Source organism: Artemia franciscana, chromosome 2 (assembly GCF_032884065.1).
Source record: "Artemia franciscana chromosome 2, ASM3288406v1, whole genome shotgun sequence".
Classification (NCBI taxonomy): domain Eukaryota; kingdom Metazoa; phylum Arthropoda; class Branchiopoda; order Anostraca; family Artemiidae; genus Artemia; species Artemia franciscana.
Window position 1 is genome coordinate 61120863 of NC_088864.1, and position 19389 is coordinate 61140251.

Below are 19389 nucleotides of genomic sequence, written 5' to 3' on the forward strand. Positions count from 1 at the left end.
AGAGCTAAATTCAGTTTTTTCTCAAAAATCACACATTTAAACAAAAATCACACACTACAACTCAGCATTAAAAATGATGTGAAAAAAGGCACAAATGAGTTTGCGTATCGATTGGTTCGTACTTTAGGGGGTACAAATTTATTTCGTAATCAAGTTCGGCTATTGGGAGAGGCTGGTTCGGGTAGTAAAAATCGGTGGCTCTTATTGGCTAGGATGAATTTTCGAAATTGGTGAATAAGGTGTTCCAGCCGGACTTTAAGTGGAGATAAATTTAATTTAGCAAGGGCTTGATCGTAGGGTATGCCACGGTCTCGGAGTATAATCCTTGTTGCTCTTTTCTGGACGCACTCTATGTCACGTAATAGGTACGCTGTGCGGATAACAGATGGACCCCTACTTCTAAATAGCAGATAGCAGATGAGGTGCCCTACTTCTAAATAGCTTGTTATTTAATTGGAAGCTACATCATTCCCTTTTATGCCGAGTCTGCTTTTCAGCAGATGAAACAATCCAGCATTTATTATTTGATTGCCAGGCTCAGAGTGAGGAGACTATTGCTCTTAAGCGTTTCTGCTCCTTGGCTAAGATTCCAAATACTTATAAAGCTATCCAGTATTCTAACCTGCCATGGGAAATTGATCGTAAGATATTTAAGGCTGCAATTGATATTTTAAAGAAGAGAAATATTGTTTTATAATGATTAAAGCTTGAATAAGTCAATTTTTAAAAGGACGTGATTTATCTATAGTTTTTTATTGTGCAGAAGACAGCGGGAATGAGTAGGAAGGGCCGTATTGGTATCGGCAGGCCTAGTGGCCTTAAACTGCTGGGGACAGGTAGCTCAGGTGCTCGCACTTCCCACATTCAATAAAAGTGTATTATTGTTCAATATTTGCATATATTCATTGTTTGCAGAGTGGAGGAGAATAGCGCTTCCAGTAGCTAGTTTTTCTGAAGAAGAAGTCGAAGAGGTGAAAGGACTTGTTGTTAGTTCATATACCTCCCTAAAATTTTTGGACCTGGAACTGGAAGTTTAAAAGGATCGGCTTTGATATTCTGTGAATGGCTCTACAGTCATATATCAATAAAATATATATGACAGTATTTATTCAGATACAGCATACATATTTACATACATGCAACATTTTATAATATCGTAAACTCCTGCGGCATTAAATGATTGGAGACAGAAAAACAATAAAAAAAGCATGTAAACTAAAAATGATTACAGAAGTAGCAGGCAGCTATCCTCCATTGATTGCTTGTTGAAAACCACGCCAGATTAGAATTCCATGCAAAAAAAAAACAATAGGACACAATTCAATCGTAGTTCAGAAGCAGCAGCTGCATGGTGATATTAAAAGGCAAAGGAAAAATTTTGGATAAAAAAAAATAAAATAAAATTGTCCATTGATCATAGATGATATTACACTTTTTTGGAATTACTAAAACAGTGAGACTTTTTAGCCGATTAGAATAAATATTCCAGGCAGCATGAGAAGTAGTCAGGGAATTGAAATCTGATCTGACTGATCGTCTAAAAGGAACTCAAATGTTACCAGAATCACAAAGATGGCAAGTACATTGAATGAAACTGGGCATAGGGATCACTAGCTCAATTAAAAAAAAGCATTGAAATATGAATTTCCGAAAGTACTGGGCAAGCATGAGCAATTCAAAAAGAAATCGGAAAACTTGCTTTAGTTTTGAACAACAGACCTGTTCTCAAGCAAAACAATTAATTTTATATGGATTTCTAGCTCTGTCGTGACAACAATGCTAAAGGAACTATCGTCAGCAAACACATTTAGGGTGTCTTCACCTTTTGACAAATATGCACCTTTGCGGAGAAGGAAAGATTCAGGCTGATATAAACAATAAAAAACTGTTTCTTTTTTTCGCAACCATTAAGGCCTTTTGCAAATCATTTTCCATAATGCTGACATCCTTAACATAATTCTGGAAGACTTTCGGCTGATAGTACTTCTTCTTCTTCTTCTTATGTTTATGAGGTCTGTGGATCAGTATGATGTCCATTCACCTCTTAGACATTACACGAAAAACTCCACTGATGATTGAAAGCTTCTGGCAATATTCCTAGAAAAAAATCTGCCGGTTGCCAGCAAGCAACGTGTTGCTAGTAATAATGGCGTCTTTTCAGGATTGATATCATCAACCTATAAATAATAGCTTCTAATTCATGTGATAGGGAGCAATTGATGAGAGCATCAAAATTTAAGGGGATCTTTAATTGATGGCAGTAATTCCTCAGTCTCCTGGAATCATTATCTCCTGGGATGCAATCAGATAGCACATGTTGAGCGTTTTCCACCGTCTGACAACATTTTCTACATAGTGGGGTGTGGTGAATTCCCCATTTAAAAAGGTCAGCGTTAAGTAAAATTGTTCCAGTTTTTAACTTATAGTAGATCATATTAAAATTCTTAGACTTGAAAGGAGGGTACAAAAATCGCTGGTATGTAATATTTGTTCTAGCTCTAACAACATCTCTGTAATTCTTTGTTCTCAAATTTCTTACCGGAGGGATCTCAGCAGCCTTATTTGCCAAATTATCTGCCATTTCATTATATTTGATTTCTTTATGACTAGGAATGTGAAGGAATGAAATACCACATCCCATCGAGAACAGATATCCACTCTTTTGGCGTATATTTTTCAGGTCATAATCATCAGCTTGATAATTTATTTTGTTGAGAAGATGAATTGATGAAAGGGAATCTGACAGGAACAAGACATTTCTTGAAGAGGTCCCAAGCTCACTTAAAGCATCTAATGCAAGTCGAACTGCAAATAATTCAGCCGAAAGTACTGATGAATTAATTGGAAGGGGGGCAAAAATATTCAGGTTTAGATCAGGGATACAGGCAGCTGCCCAAGCTTTAGAATCTTTAACAGAACCATCAGTGTAAACGTGCATATAATTGGGAAAATGTGTATTCACATAATCTTTAAAAATTATCTGAAGAAGATATTACATAATTTAAAAAGTATAAATCACATAATTTTTAAAAAGTACTTGAAAAAGTGAATCAAAAATCGTATCATACGTAAAAAGACTCCTATATAGCCATTATCTGGTAATCTCACAGTTTTGGAGGGAAAGAGCGGATGTAACAAACAAAAAAAAAGATTTTTTATGAAAGCAGAAAGTGACATAAAAAATTAAAGAAAACAAAAATTTTTCCGCATGAATGAGGCTACCTTTTTCATAGTCATCACTCTTTACCTTATAGTTTAACACTTTGTTTCCAACACTTTAAGAACAAATGTTCAAATGCAAATTATTTATTAGCAAAAAAAATTATTGATGTTTCCCGAAGCCAAAGTCAATGCTATTGTTTTGTTTTAGAAGTAAAACAAAAACTATTGAAAATACTTACAATAATAAGCACAAAAGAATTCATACGACGGGTTGCTCTGCAATTGGCCGTTACCAGTTGGTTTTGGGGAAAAGGCTCTCGGAATCTTAACATTTTGTTACCTTTGTCACAAAAGAACAAGTGTAATTATAGTAGGATGTGTATTTTTTTAAACAGCATAATTTTCTGTTTATAAATTTATTAAAATAATCGGTAAATTGAAATTTTCAGTTATTCATTAACGATGTTTGTAACACTCATAAAAATGTTTTGTGTATCATAGAATCTTCGCTTAAAAATTTTAATGTTAAGAGAGGAGCAACCCATCTAAAATACTAAATAGTTTATGTTCGTTTCATATTTTAAAGTCACCCTTTACTTTCAATCGAAAAACTTGTATTTTTTTCGAATATTTGAGTGGATAATTCCCATTTTCCTTAATCGTCATAGCCATCTACTTCTATTCTTACGAAATGTAATGGCATGTAAACAAGAAAAGTAAATTTCTTAACGCAACAGCAATTACTCAGAGATGCTCAATGGCCGCCTGTTTCCTTACTTAACTGAAGTAACTAAGTAAGTTGAATTACTGTATAACAATTTTTCATTTTTTTTCCATATAGGTGAGCTAAAAATGCTGATTAACTTGTAGGATAGGGGCTTTCCAGAGGGGGACGTGCTATAACAAAAAAGTGACATTTTTATATTTGTGATTTTATGCCCTTTTAAGGTTGAAGTCATGTTTGTGACCCTACTCCTCTCATGTAGCCATAGGTAATGTAAAAAACCGACATATAATTATACTAATACCATTAGGTTCCTTGTTCTATGCTCCTGTTCAGTACAGACCTGCCTAAAAGTAATTAGACTACCCTGCCAATTCACCCCCCCCCCCATGGATGGATACACATATAGACCTAGTTTTGTATTTATTTGTTGTTTTTTCATGGACTAATCTATTTAAAAATCAGTAACTCTGTGTAGACCTGAGATTACCTCATTGCTTCCCCATATTATCCTTTTGCCTTGTGATTGTGCTGAATGTTGGTAATAAAAACACCGCTAAATTTTTGTTGTTCATATTTTTGACTTGCAAATAAAGTTAACATTCCACTTGATACCTTTTTTATTTTCTTTACAGGTATAATAATCACTTCTAATGCAAATTCTAATATAAGCACTCTTTGAGCTCTTGAAATTGATGGAATATTTCTAGTTTTTGGGTATAAAAAAGACTTGAAAATATTGGTCTCAAACCTACTGTTTCATTATAAATCCATGTTTCTAATGTTATACAATCCACAAGCACTGATTTTCCACAATTAAGTTGGATAAATAAATTTTATTTTGCTGTTTTCTTCTTCCTTGATGCCAAATTTTCAATTAAAGTATGTGCTTTTGGTTGTTTTCAACAAAATAATATACTATGTTTTCTCAGCACCAAAATTATTTATGGTTAGGTTAGGTCAAAAAGTGCTTAAATTTGAATTTGCAAAAGAAGTAATTATTATATTCATAAAGAACACACCAAGTGGTACATTCACTTCATTTGTAAGTCAAAAACATAAACAACAAACAAATTACCAAGAAACTATCTTTAAAATATGAACAATAATGGGCCTACCAAGAAAACCTGATAATCTTATTAATGTAAATAGGCTGCAAACATAAGTCTAGGAGCAGTCCAGTACATAAGGAACATGTTAAGAAAACAATTCTTAGGCTACTTCATAATATTCAGAATAATTCTAGTTAACATGATTTACAAGGTGGAGAACCTTTATCTTCACTTCTTCCCTTGTATTTCCAGTTTTTCTATCACATTTTAAAATATTTTTTGTCTATTTTCTAAGTTTTTAAAATCCTTTACAGACAAACACTCAAGTGCTATCTATTTATCCTGACTTAACTTAACCTAAATTATCAGTATTTGTCTATTAATATGTTTTTGGTAGGTGGTATTGATGGTGTCTTACTAAAAATTATCACCACAATCAGAATTTTATCCTAAATCCAAATATATTTGTTTTTGTCATTAATTCAGTTGTAAGCCCTTTAGAGACCCTCACCCTTTTCTCTTATTTTAGATACAGATTATTTACCTCTGTTTGCATCAAGCTTATAAAAAGTGGTTTACCTTTAAATTACATCAATGGTGAAAAAATCAAGAGTCAATACATACATGGCAAGTGTATAATATAGACTATATATTTGGTTAAGGTTAGAAAAGATAGATTATGTTAAAATTAAATTTGCAATAGAAATGAATATCATATTTGGATTCAGGATAAAATTCTGATCCTAGAAGTAAGTTTATTTGTCAGCTATCTAAATACTCACAATCAAAGTATATACCAAGATTTCTGAGTAGGCCTAATTTTTGTTAATAATTAATAATTTAGCACACCAAAGCTTCATTTTGAGTCTTTAATGTGACTCTTTGTTCTTTATTAGAAAATAGGTTACTTACATGTTATGGTGACCAAATTCAAGTTCTTATTCTGAGTAAAACTGATTTCTCTGTCTGTATTTGGAGATAATTGGCTTAATCAGATAAACTACTAGACAGGTATATTATAATAAAATACTTAATATATGGAGTTGGTTAGGTTATGTGTTTAGTATAATGTGTTCATAATTTGGTATCAAACAGTTCATGGTAATGAACTGTAGTAAGGAGCAACCCAGCTCAATAGTAACTAAAACTCTAAAAAACAGGATTTTGATACTAATAGATACATCAAAAGAATCAAACTTTTATGCCAATTTTAAATATATAAGTTTCATCAAATTTAGTCTCACCCATCAAAAGTTACAAGCCTGAGAAAATTTGCCTTATTTTGGAAAATAGGGGGAAACACCCTTTAATCATCATAGTATCTTAACAAAAATCACATAATTGCATTCAGCATATCAGAGAACTCAACTGTAGAAGTTTCAAGCGCCTATCTACAAAAATATGGAATTGTGCATTTTTGCCATAAGACCAATCATGAGTCCATGTTTTTGTTTTTTTTCCCAGGGGTGATAGTATCAACCCAGTGGTCCTAGAATGTTGCAAAAGAGCTCATTCTAATGGAATCTAAAAGTTCTAGTGCCCTTTTTAAGTGACCAAAAAATTGGAGGGCACCTAGGCCCCCTCCCATGCTCATTTTTTCCCCAAAGTCACTGGATCAAAATTTTGAGATAGCCATTTAGTTCAGCATAGTTGTACTATGACTATGTCTAAACCTAATAACTATGTCTTTGGGGATGACTTACTCCCCCACAGTCCCTGGGAGAGGGGCTGCAAGTCACAAACTTTGACCATTGTTTACATATAGAAATGGTGATTGGAAAGTGTACAGATATTTTCAGGGGGATTTTTTCTGGTTGGGTGGAGGGGGGTCAAGAGAAGGAGGTTATGTGGGATGATCTTTTCATGGATAATTTATCATGGGGGAAGAAAAATTCCATGAAGGGGGAGCAGGATTTTCTAGTATTCTTAAAAAAAAAACAATGAAAAAACAAATATGAAAAAGTTTTTTCAACTGGATGTAAGGAGCAGCATTAAAACTTAAAATGAACAGAAATTATTATGCATATGAGGAGATTCATCTCCTCCTAAATACCTCACTTTCAATGCTAAAGTACTTTTTGTAATTTCAACTATTTATTCTATGAACTTTGTGATTCAGGGGTCATTCTTAAAGAATTGGGGTAAAATTTAAGCTTTAGTGTAAAGAGCAAGGTATTGATGAGGAGGTGAACCCTCTCATATACATAATAAGAATATTCAAATATAGAAGCTTATTACATAAGTTAATTTGTAAGTTATGTATAATTATTACTAATAAAACAATTCTAGTTGCCAAAGTAACCAAACAATTGGAGGGAAAATAGGCTTCCTACCCCACCCTTTTTTTCTCAAAATTGTCTGATCAAAACTATGGGAAAGCCATTTAGTCACAAAAATTAACATGCAAATTTCATTTTAATTATTCATGTGAGGAGAGCCAAAATCAAACCATGTATTAATTCAAAAACGTTCAGAAATTAAATAAAAAGCAAGTTTTTTCAACTGAAAGTGAGGAGCAATATTAAAGCTTAAAAAAAAACCCAGAAATTACTCCATATATGAAAGGGGGTGTTCTCTTTTAAATGCCCCACTCTTTACAATAAAGTTTTTATTGTTTTAAAAAGTAGAGTTGTGAGACAGGGTCAAACTTTGGCATAAAGAGCAGGGTGTTTAGGAGGGAACAGCCTCTCATGTGTGGAGTAATTTCTGGTCATTTTAATTTTAATGTTGCTCCTTACTTTCAGTTGAAAAACTTGTTTAATTATTTAATATATCATTAGGATCAACCTAACTTCACTTCTTGGGTGTGGTTGCTATCACCTGTAATTACCAGAAAAGGTTGCATGAAATCCTGAAAACTGCCTTGAAACAATCATAAATAGGCTTCATATTTATCTCACTTCTAAAGGTATATTGTTTGACCACCCCCTCAGTTGGTAAATGTACAACCCAGTCTATGAATTCCAACTATATGTTTCAGTAGCACAACCCCCTCTTCTTTATTATTTATAATAAACAGCAATTTATCAGTAGAAAGAAAAAAATGCACTTATCTAAAAGAAGTGTGAGTATTTATTAAGCTAGGCCATGTGATGTATAGTGTATATCCATCAGGCAGTGATGTCACTAGCCCAAAGGGTTTTTATGGAACTTGGTACTACCAAGTGACATATAGTGATTGTAAATTCTGTTGGTTGGTCTGCCTGTCTGTCCTGTTTTTGCTAGTTTAGTCACTTCCAGGTAAGCTTGGATGATGAAATTTGGCAGGCGTACCAGGAACCACACCAGATGAAATTAGAAATTGTTGTTTCCCCTATTTGACCATCTGGGGGGAGTGGGGGGACAGTTAAATTGGAAAAATTAGAAAAAACGAGGTATTTTTAACTTACAAACAAGTGATCAGATATTAAAGAAATTTGATGTTAAGAAGGATATTGTGTCTCAGAATAAATCACCACCGAATCTGGTGACATTGGGGGGAGTTGGGGGGGGGGCTAAAATCTTGGAAAATTTTTAGAGTAGAGGGATTGTGATGAAACTTGGTGGGAAAAATACGCAGAAGTCCTAGATACGTGACTGACATAACTGGATGGATCTGCTCTATTTTGGGGAGCTGTGGGGGGGGGGGGGGTTAATTCTGAAGTATTAGAAAAAGGAGATATTTTTAACTTACAAACGAATGATCGGATCTTAATGAAATTTCATATTTAAAAGGACCTCGTAACTCAATCTCTTATTTTAAATCCCAACCGGATCCTGCATCATTGGGGAGATTGGGAGGGGGGACCTGGAAATCTTGGAAAATGCTTAAAGCAGAGAGATCAGGATTAAACTTGGTGTGAAGAATAAGCCCAAGTCCAAGATACATGACTGACATAACCAGATCGGATCTGCTCTCTTTGGTGGAGTTAGGGGGGGGGGGGTAATTCAGAAAAATTAGAAAAAATGAGGCATTTGTAACTTACAAACGGGCAATCAGATCTTAATGAAACTTGATATTTAGAGGGATCTTGTGCTTTAGGTCTCTCATTTTAAATCCTGACCAGATCCGGTGACATTAGGGGGAGTTGGAGGGGGAAACCAGAAGTCTTGGAAAACGTGAAAATTCAGGTATCTTTATCATACAAATGGGGCGATTGGATCTTAATGAAACTTGATATATAGAAGGACCGTATGTCTCAGATGCTCCATTTTCAATTCGAATCGGGTCCAGGGACTTGGGGGGCTGGAGGGGGGAAACAGAAATCTTGGAAAACACTTAGAGTGGAGAGATTGGGATTAAACTTGATGGGAAGAATAGGCACAAGTTATATATACGCGATTGACATAATTGGAACGGATCCGTTCTCTTCGGGGGAGCTGGGGGGTGTTAATTAGGGAAAATTAGAAAAATTGAGGTATTTTTAACTTAAGAATGGGTGAGTGGATCTTAATGAAATTCGATATTTAGAAGGAACTCATGTCTCAGAGCTCTTATTTCAAATCCTGACCAGACCTGTTGACATTTGGGGGAGTTGGGGGGGGGGAGGAACCGGAAATCTTGGAAAACGCCTAGAGTGGAGAATTTGGGATGAAACTTCATGGGTAGAATAAGTAAATGTCGTAGATATGTGATTGACGTAACCGTACTGGATCTGCTCTCTTTGGGGGAGTTAGGGGTCGGGGTTCAGTGCTTTAGCGAGTTTGGTGCTTCTGGACATACTAGAACAATGAAAATTGGTAGGCGTGTCAGGGAGCTGCACAAATTAACTTGATAAAGTCGTTTTCAGTGATTCGACCATCTGGGGGGCTGAAGGGAGAGTAAAAACTAGAAAAAATGAAGTACTTAGAACTTACAAGTGGATGATTTGATTGTAATGATATTTAGAAGGACCTTGTGACTCAGAGCTCTTATCTTAAATCCCGACTAGCATTAAGCTTCTGACTTTCCTTTTAAATCAATCTATTGATTCTTAGAATTTTGCTAGAGCTTGTACCATATGAGCTCTTAGCTCTTGTTTTTTGGGGGAAGGGGATAATAAATTCTACCACCTGCTGGTCAGTAATAAGTGACTGATTTGAGCAATCTTGCTATTAAAATCACTTAATTTTACTTAATAACTGACTGAAACTTTTTTACTGACTAACTGAAAAATGGGGGTACATCTCCCTATGAAAGGATTTTGTGTGACCTTTGCTGGAATTTGGGATGTATGTTGGTACATCCTCAAACTAGGCTGATTAGCAGACAATGAGAGTTTGTCCAAAGACAGGTAGCAACATCACACTATTGTTTGCAGCCATGCTTAAACGTTTACTGAGACCCTTCAGTTTAATGATAATTTCCTGGCCCCTCACAGTAAGTTCCAAATGTTGCTTGCCTCCAGAGAGCTACCAACAGACTAGAAAGTAGTCAGTATAATGCTAGTATTCAAGAAAGGGGACTGCACCAAATATGGCAATTATTAACCTATTAGCCTAACTTCAGCTTTTGCTAAGATTCTTTAATATATAGTCATTCCTTATAGTCAATCAGTAAATCACTAATAAGATCATTTCACCTAAGGGGCATGAGTTCCAGATAGGAAGATCAATTGAAACAAATATCTTGGAAAGCATGAAATAATTACTGATCTGATTAACATAGGACACCCAGTTGGCCTACTGCTGCTGGACTTTGCCAAGGCTTTTGACAAATCATATCACAATTGACTTCAATCCAAATTATCTGCTGTTAGCACTAGTTCAAGCATGACAGACTGGTTAGTGAACTTCCTTATATCCAAGGAGAAAGTCTGCTTATTTGAAACAGGGGACCAGCCAAACTACTCTGATGAATCCATAGTAATTAATTGGATACCACAAAGTATTATACCTTACTTTAAATTACAGCTTTTAGCAATCTAAAGATTTCTCCTTGTAGAGGTCCAGAGTTGATGATTTGAGTTGTATTCAGGATTCTTTATTGACTTGGTGCACTATGCTGATACATAGCTTCCCAGTTGAGTTTACACTCCCTGGAGGACCACTCAGCATACAGTCTTTGTTTGAAGATGTCCACAGATTCCAACTGTTGACAATCCTTGAGGAAAAGAATTGAGCACAGTCTCTGGATAGGGTAGGCTGCTTAACAAGTTTCAACTGATGACCTCTGGTTCTTGAATTAGGACCAACTGTGGGAAATAATACTGAGTGTGTATTAGCACTCATCAGCTTATTGGTTAAAATGGCATCAGCTCCATTTCTCCTTTATACAAGAGTTGGGAGTTTCAGCTTTGCTAGTCTTGCAGGGTAGGAAATTTCTCACATTCCAGATATCACTTTGGTGACATTTTTCTGCACATCTTCAAACACTTTTATGTCTTTTTTTTTAAATAAAGGGAGGCTATAGATATTCCAACTTCAAGCTTAGGACACACAAGTCACTTTTACAGAAGACTGATGACTCTAGGGGAATGAATGGAAAGAGTATGCTTAATCAGCACATGGTTCAGCTAGTACCAGCAGCAGACTTCATAGCATGAGTGCTGAATTTTAATATCTTATCAAACAGTTCGTGGTAACGAACTGTAGTAAGGAGCAACCCGGCTCAATAGTAACCCAAACTCTAAAAAATGGAACTTTGATACCAATAGTTACATCAAAAGAATTGCATTTTAATGCTGATTTTAAATATATAAGTTTCATCAAGATCAGTTATACCCATCAAAAGTTACGAGAAAATTTGTCTCATTTTAGAAAATAGGGGGAAATACCCCCTAAAAGTCATACAATCTTAGCGAAAATCACACCATCAGATTTAGCGTATCAGAGGACCTTATTGTTGAAGTTTCAAGCTCCTATCTACAAAAATGTGGAATTTCGCATTTTTTGCCAGAAGACAAATCACGGATGCGTGTTCATTTGTTTTTTTGTTTTTTTTCCGAGGGGTGATTGTATCGACATAGCGGTCCTAGAATGTCGCGAGAGGGCTCATTCTAATGGAAATTAAAAGTTCTAGTGTCCTTTTTAAGTAACCAAAAAAATGGAGGGCACCTAGGCCCCCTCCCACGCTCATTTTTTCCCCAAAGTCAACGGATTAAAATTCTGAGATAGCCATTTTATTCACCATAGTCGAAAAACCTAATAACTATGTCTTTAGGGACGACTTACTCCCCCACGGTCCCTGTGGGAGGGGCCGCAAGTTACAAACTTTGACCTGTGTTTACATATAGTAATGGTCACTGGGAAGTGTACAGACGTTTTCAGGGCAATTTTTTGGTTTAGGGGGGAGATTTGAGGGGGGGGGGTAACGTGGGAGGATATTTCCATGGAGAGACTTCTCATGGGGGAAGAGAATTTCAATGAAGGATTTTTAAGCATTATTTGAAAAAAACAATTATAAATAAATATGAAAAGTTTTTTCTACTGAAAGTAAGGAACAGCATTAAACCTTAAAACGAACAAAAATTATTACGCATATGAGGGGTTTACCTCCTCGTTATACCTCACTCTTTACGCTAAAGTATTTTTAGTAATTTCAACTATTTATTCTACGGCCTTTGTGATTCAGAGGTCATTCTTAAAGAATTGGGACAAAATCTAAGCTTTATTGTAAAGAGCGAGGTATCGACGAGGGTAGAACCTTCTCATATACGAAATAAAAACATACGAATATAGAAGTTCGTTACGTAAGTTAATTCGTAAGTTACGTACATTTTTTACCAATGAAAACGTTTGTCAAAAATTAAAAGTTCTAGTTGCTTTTTTAAGCAATAAAAAACTTGGAGGGCAACTAGGCCTCCTCCCTCGCTCCTTTTTTCTCTAAATCTTCCGATTAATTGCAATTAATTAATATGTAATTTTCGTTTTAATTATTTATTTGCGAAAAGCCAAGATCAAAACATGCATTAATTCAAAAACGTCCAGAAATTGAATAAAAAAAGAAGTTTTTTTTAAGTGAAAGTAAGGAGCAACATTAAAACTTAAAACGAACAGAAATTACTCCGTATATGAAAGGGGCTTTTCCTCCTCAACGCCCCGCTCTTTACGCTAAAGTTTCTACTGTTTTAAAAATAGAGTTAAGAGGAAGTCATACTTTAGCGTAAAGAGCGAGGCATTGAGGAGGAAAAGCCCCTTTCATATACGGAGTAATTTCTGTTCGTTTAAGTTTTAATGTTGCTCCTTACTTTCATTTAAAAAACCTTATTTTTTTTTATTTAATCAATATTGAGTCCAAGATGTTGCTCAGTATTTACAGAGGAAAGTGGGTGACCTGAAGAAAATAAGCATGACATGATTTTAAGGTGTCAGTTGCCATTTGTCCCAAAGACGAATGGTAACAGTCTATTCATTCTCAAAGACAACTACACCTTCAAAGTAAAGCAAGCTATGTATTTTTAAGCTGTCAGTTGCCATTTGTTGCCAAAGACAAATGACAACAATCTATTGATTCCCAAAGGCAACTACACCTTCAAAGGAAAGATATGTATTTTTAAGCTGTTAGGGGCATTTTTTTCTAGCTTATTTTGCAGATTTTTCTCCCATTTTACTTTTATAAGATTCTGCATCTACTATTACCTTAGGTTGTGTGAGTTACCATTCAGACAATCAAATCTTGTCCTAGTCCTTGTCAAATTAGGTTATTGGGACTTAAAACTTCAGTTGCCAAACAGGCAATGGTATTCAACCAAACACTATTTGACCAGTGGTTGACATTAAGAATCAAATGCTGCATTTGAAGAATGTAGGTGCGTTCTTGTGTGTTCGACATAAGAAAAATGCATCGACATGTTATCTTTTTTCGATTTTTCTGTTGTCGTTTTGAGGGGAGAGGATTCTTTGATAAATCCAAAGAGAGAGAGAGAATTCCTTTGATTTCTATAGAAGGAGACAGGGGCAGATCTAGAGCATAATCTTTGGGGCAAGGTCAATGTGACAAGGGGGCAATAACCAAAATCTGGGGGAGGCGCAATTTGACAAGGGCGCCAATAATTAACCAAATTGACAAATTTAATTTAAAAAAGAAACAGTAAAAAATGAAAAAAAAAACTTTTTTGGGGAGGGGGTCGGGGTCCTCCAGGCCCCCCTGGGTCTGCCAGTGCAAGGGGAAAACTTCTAGTAAAGTAGTTTTATTCAATCTATCTGCACATCCTGTTTATGCATGCTATTTGATTTTTTGATTTGATTTGATTTTTTTAAAGGTTGCTGTATTTGAAGATTTATTAACCACATGGTGCCTGTTGAAAAAAAAAAATGTTTGTTTTAATTTATTAGATAGGTCAAATCAAACAGTTCGTGGTAACGAACTGTAGTAAGGAGCGACCCGGCTCAATAGTAACCAAAACTCTAAAAAACAGAATTTTAAAACCAATAGTTACATCGAAAGAATCGCATTTTAATGCTGATTTTAAATATATTAGTTTCATCAAGTTTAGTCATACCCATCAAAAGTTACGAGTCTGAGAAAATTTGCCCTATTTTAGAAAATAAGGGGAAACACCCCCTAAAAGTCATAGAATCTTAACGAAAATCACACCATCAGATTCAACGTATCATAGAACCCTATTGTACAAGTTCCAAGCTCCTATCTACAAAAATGTGGAATGTTGTATTTTTTGCCAGAAGACAGATCACGGATGCGTGTTTATTTGTTTTTTTTTCTTTTTCCCAGGGGTGATCGAATCGACCCAGTTGTCCTAGAATTTTGCAAGAGGGCTCATTCGAACGGAAATGAAAAGTTCTAGTGCCCTTTTTAAGTGACCGAAAAATGGAGGGCACCTAGGCCCCCTCCCACGCTCATTTTTACCCAAAGTCGTCGGATCAAAATTCTGAGATAGCCATTTTATTCAGCATAGTCGAAAAACCTTAGTCGACATAGTCGATAACTATGTCTTTGGGGGACTTACTCCCCCACAGTTCCCGTGGGAGGGGCTGCAAGTTACAAACTTTGATCAGTGTTTGCATATAGTAATGTATATTGGGAAGTATACAGACGTTTTCAGGAGGATTCTTTGGTTGGGTGGAGGGTTTGGGAAGAGGGGGCTATGTGGGGGAAACTTTCCATGGAGGAATTTGTCATGAGGGAAGAAGATTTCCATGAAGGGGCGCAGCATTTTCTAGTATTATTTAAAAAAACAATGAAAAAATAAATATGGAAAGGTTTTTTCAACTGAAAGTAAGGAGTAGCATTAAAACTTAAAACGAACAGAAAATATTACGCATATAAGGGGTTCACCTTCTCCTAATACCGCACTCTTTACGCTAAAGTATTTTTAGTGACTTCAACTATTTATTCTACGGCCTTTGTGATTCAGGGGAAAAAATTTAAGCTTTAGTGTAAAGAGTGAGGTATTGACGAGTGGGCGAACTCTCTCATGTACGTAATAAAAACATACGAATATAGAAGTTTTTTACGTAAGCTAATTCGTAAGTTACGTATATCTTTTACTAATGAAAACGTTCGTAAAAAATTAAGAGTTCTAGTTGGCTTTTTAAGTACCCAAAAAATTGGAGGGCAACTGGGCCTCCTCCCCCCTCCTTTTTTCTCAAAATCATTCGATCTAAGGGAAAGCCGGTTAGCCAAATAAATAAATATGCAAATCTTTGCTTAATTATTCATCTGCGGAGAGCCGAAATCAAAACATGGATTAACTGAAGAATGTTCAGAAATTAAATAAAAACAAGAGCTAAGAGCTCATATGACACTTGTGACGAGGCAAGAAGAGCTACGAGCCAAGAGCTCATATGGTATGAGCTATAACAAAATTCTAAGAATCAATAGATTGATTTATAAGGAAAATCAGAGGCTTAATGCTGCTCAGGATTTAAAATAAGAGCTCTGAGTCACGATGTCCTTCTAAATATCAAATTTCATTAAGATCCGATCACCCACTCGTAAGTTATAAATACCTAATTTTTCTAATTTTTTTTTCTCCCTTTAGCCCCCCCAGATGGTCGAATCTGGGTAAACGACTTTATGAAGTCAATTTGTGCAGCTCCCTGACACGCCTACCAATTTTCATCGTCCTAGCACGTCCAGAAACACCAAACTCACCAAATCACTAAACCCCTCCCCCCAATTCCTCCAAAGAGAGCGAATCCAGTACGGCTACGCCAATCACGTATCAAGGACATTTGCTTATTCTATCCACCAAGCTTCATCCCGATTCCTCCACTCCAAGTGTTTTCCAAGATTCCCCCCCCCAACTCCCCCCAATGTCAAAAGATCTCGTTGGGATTTGAAATAAGAACTCTGAGCCATGAATTCCTTCTAAATATCAAATTTTATTAAGATCCGATTACCTATTCATAAGATAAAAATACCCCAATTTTCACTTTCTAAGAATTCCGGTTTCCCCCTCCAACTCCCCCCAATGCTACAGGATCTGGTCGTAATTTAAAATTACAGCTTTAAAGCACAAGATCCTTCTAAATATCAAATTTCATTAAGATCTGGTCACCCTTTCGTAAGTTACAGATACCTCAATTTTCAAAATTATCCCCCCCCCCCCCAACTCCACCAAAGAGAGCAGATCCAGTCCGGTTTTGTCAGTCACGTATCTTAGACAGGTTTTATTCTTCCCATCCAGTTTCATCCTGATCTCTGCGCTTTAAGTATTTTCCCCTTTAAGTACTGTCCCCCAATGACGCTGGATCCGGTTGAGATTTAAAATAAGAGATCCGAGTTACGAGGTCCTTCTAAATATGAAGGTTCATGAAGATCCGATCACTCCTTCGTAAGTTAAAAATACGTCATTTTTTCTAATTTTTCATAAATAACCCCCCCCCCAATAGAGCGGATCCGTTCCAATTATGTAAATCACGTATCTAAGACTTCTACTTATTTTTCCCACCAATTTTCATCCCGATCCCTCCAATCTAAGCGTTTTCCATGATTCTAGGTTCTAATGTCACCAGATCTGGTCGGGATTTAAAATAAGAGCTTAGAGACATGCTATCCTTCTAAATGTCAAATTTCATTGAGATCCGATCACCCATTCGTAAGTTAAAAGTACCTCATTTTTTCTATTTTTTCAGAACTAACCCCCCCCCCAACTACCCCAAAGAGAGTGGATCCGTTCTGGTTATGTCAATCATGTATCTAGGACTTGTGCTTATTTTCCCCACCAAGTTTCATCCCGATCCCTCCACTCTAAGTGTTTTCCAAGATTTTAGGTTTCCCCCTCCCACCTCCCCCCAATGTCACCAGATCCGGTCGGGATTTAAAATAAGATCTCTGAGACGCGATATCCTTCTAAATATCAAATTTCATTGAGATCCGATCAACCGTTCGAAAGTTAAAATACCTCATTTTTACCCCCCCCCCCCCCCCCCAACTACCCCAAAGAGAGCGGATCCGTTCCGGTTTATTTCAATCATATATATAGGACTTGTGCCTATTTTTCCCGCCTATTTCATCCCGATCCCTCCACTAAGTGTTTTCCAAGATTTTAGGTTAAGGATTTTTAATTTTAATTTAACGCTTAACCGGATTTTAATGAAATTTCATATTTAAAAGGAACTCATGTCTCAGAGCTCTTATTTCAAATCCCAACCAGATCATTTGATATTGGGAGGAGTTGGAGGGGGAAACCGGAAATCTTGGAAAACGCTTAGAGTAGAGAAATCGGGATAAAACTTGGTGGATAGAATAAGGAATTGTCATAGATACGTGATTGACGTACCCGGGCTAGATCCACTCTCTTTGGGTAGCTAGGGGGAGGGGCTCAGTTCTTTGGCGAGTTTGGTGCTTTTGGACGTGCTAGGACGATGGAAATTGGTAGGCGTGTCCAGGAGCTGCACAAATTGACTTGATAAAGTCGTTTTCCCCGATTAGACCATGTGGGGGGCTGAAGGGAGAGGAAAAAGTAGAAAAAGTGAGGTATTTATAACTTACGAGTGGGTGTTCGGATCTTATTGAATTTTAATATTTAGAAGGACCTCGTGACTCAGAGCTCTTATTTTAAATCCCGACCGGCATTAAGCCTCCGATTTTCCTTTTACATCAATCTATTGATTCTTAGAATTTTGGTAGAGGTCATACCATATGAGCTCTTGGCGCGTCCGACCTCGTCACAAGTGCCATATGTGCTCTTAGCTCTTGTTGTTGTTGCAAATAGTGATGTTCTTACTAAGAAAAATTAAACTGCTTGTGAATGTTTTCTTGATGCATATTTTCATTCTAAATTTAAAATATAGTAAATTTTCCTATCTCTCAGTTTTTGGATGCCAGTTTTTTTCGTAAAATCATGGACGTTTTTGGCAAAACTGTTTCAAAATTTATTGCATAATGTGTGCACTTAAAAAAAGCCTGTTTTGTTTTTAATTCAACATTCTTATTTCTTTTAAGTAAATCAAAAAATCAAAATTTGACCAAAAAAAAAAAAAAATTAGCAAAAATTGTCGGTTACAAAATTTATCTGACCCCCATGTATGTGTGCTTCTGTCAGCATTTATAGATTGTGTCACCTTGATTTCATTTTTTTTCTATTCCTAGAAAATAGAAGAGATACAAAACTAATAAAAAACGAAAAATAATTTCATCTGTTATCAATGATAGGCTACTAAACATATGATCTAGAAATTAAAAAAAAAAATTCTTTTTCTAGGTTTTCGCCATAGAAGAAACATCAGTGCATCTCATCCCACTGTGCCTAACATATCTTGAGTGCTCAGACTTACGAACATTACAACATTTAATTTCTTAGCCTTTTACATTTTTTTACTGTTGTTCTAAATTCCAGTCAATACAATATCAGGGGACTTAGAATCAACTCTGTGTATACTGTATGATCTCTTTGATTCTAAATTAAGCCTCACATTTGAACGTGTACTGTGATATCATACCTTCCTAGTTTAATTTTTAACATAGACGAAAAAAGATACTTTTGTGTGTGTTTGATAGTGAATAACAATGAATCCTTCCTGGAGTCATATCTCTTCTGCTTATATGAGAGATCCATTTGCTAATATGGGTCAGTTTGGTCATCCCTCCCCTGTTGCATCACAGGGCTATGCACCACCAAGCTACGATTTTCAGTCACCTCGAAGCTTCAGCACAAGTCCATATTATCAGCAGCAACAACAGAGACCACAACAGTCATATGGGCAGCAAATGAGCTATAATGCTCTACCTTCAACCAACATAGAATTTCCTATTGGCTCCTTTTCAATTGGTATGTTTGGGTCAAATGAAGATTCAAGGACAAGCTCTCAAGGCGGAGCCAACTCTCCAAATTCAAGGACTTTTGAGACAGGAATTATTGAAAAACTATTGGTGAGTCAGCACTATACTCATAGCTCGTATAGGTCCACCCTTTTTTTATGTTGGGGGAAAGAAGGTTGGGGCTCTCCAAGGGGCTTGGGCTGGCAAAACCTAAAACGCATTTTTGGGCTGCAATGTTTTAGATCCTAATCCACTCTGTGTTGACAGGTATATCAATGTTTAAATTGTTTTATTTTTTCTACATTTATACCAAGCATCCTTCCCCC

General features: G+C 36.0%; 1 protein-coding gene across 3 annotated transcripts in view; it reads left to right on the forward strand.

The window, feature by feature from the left end:
• Positions 1–3884: 3884 nt before the first annotated feature.
• LOC136043888 (RNA-binding protein Unr-like) overlaps positions 3885–19389 on the forward strand; it is an 85250-nt gene continuing 69745 nt past the window's right edge. For 2 of the 3 annotated variants that reach the window (XM_065728907.1, XM_065728906.1), the window contains exon 1: positions 18583–19174. In XM_065728907.1, the coding sequence (XP_065584979.1) occupies positions 18812–19174 (363 nt within the window). In that variant the 5' untranslated portion in view covers positions 18583–18811. Of the gene's footprint in view, positions 3957–18506; positions 19175–19389 lie in introns of those variants that run through there. The other variant, XM_065728905.1, reaches the window with a different exon arrangement.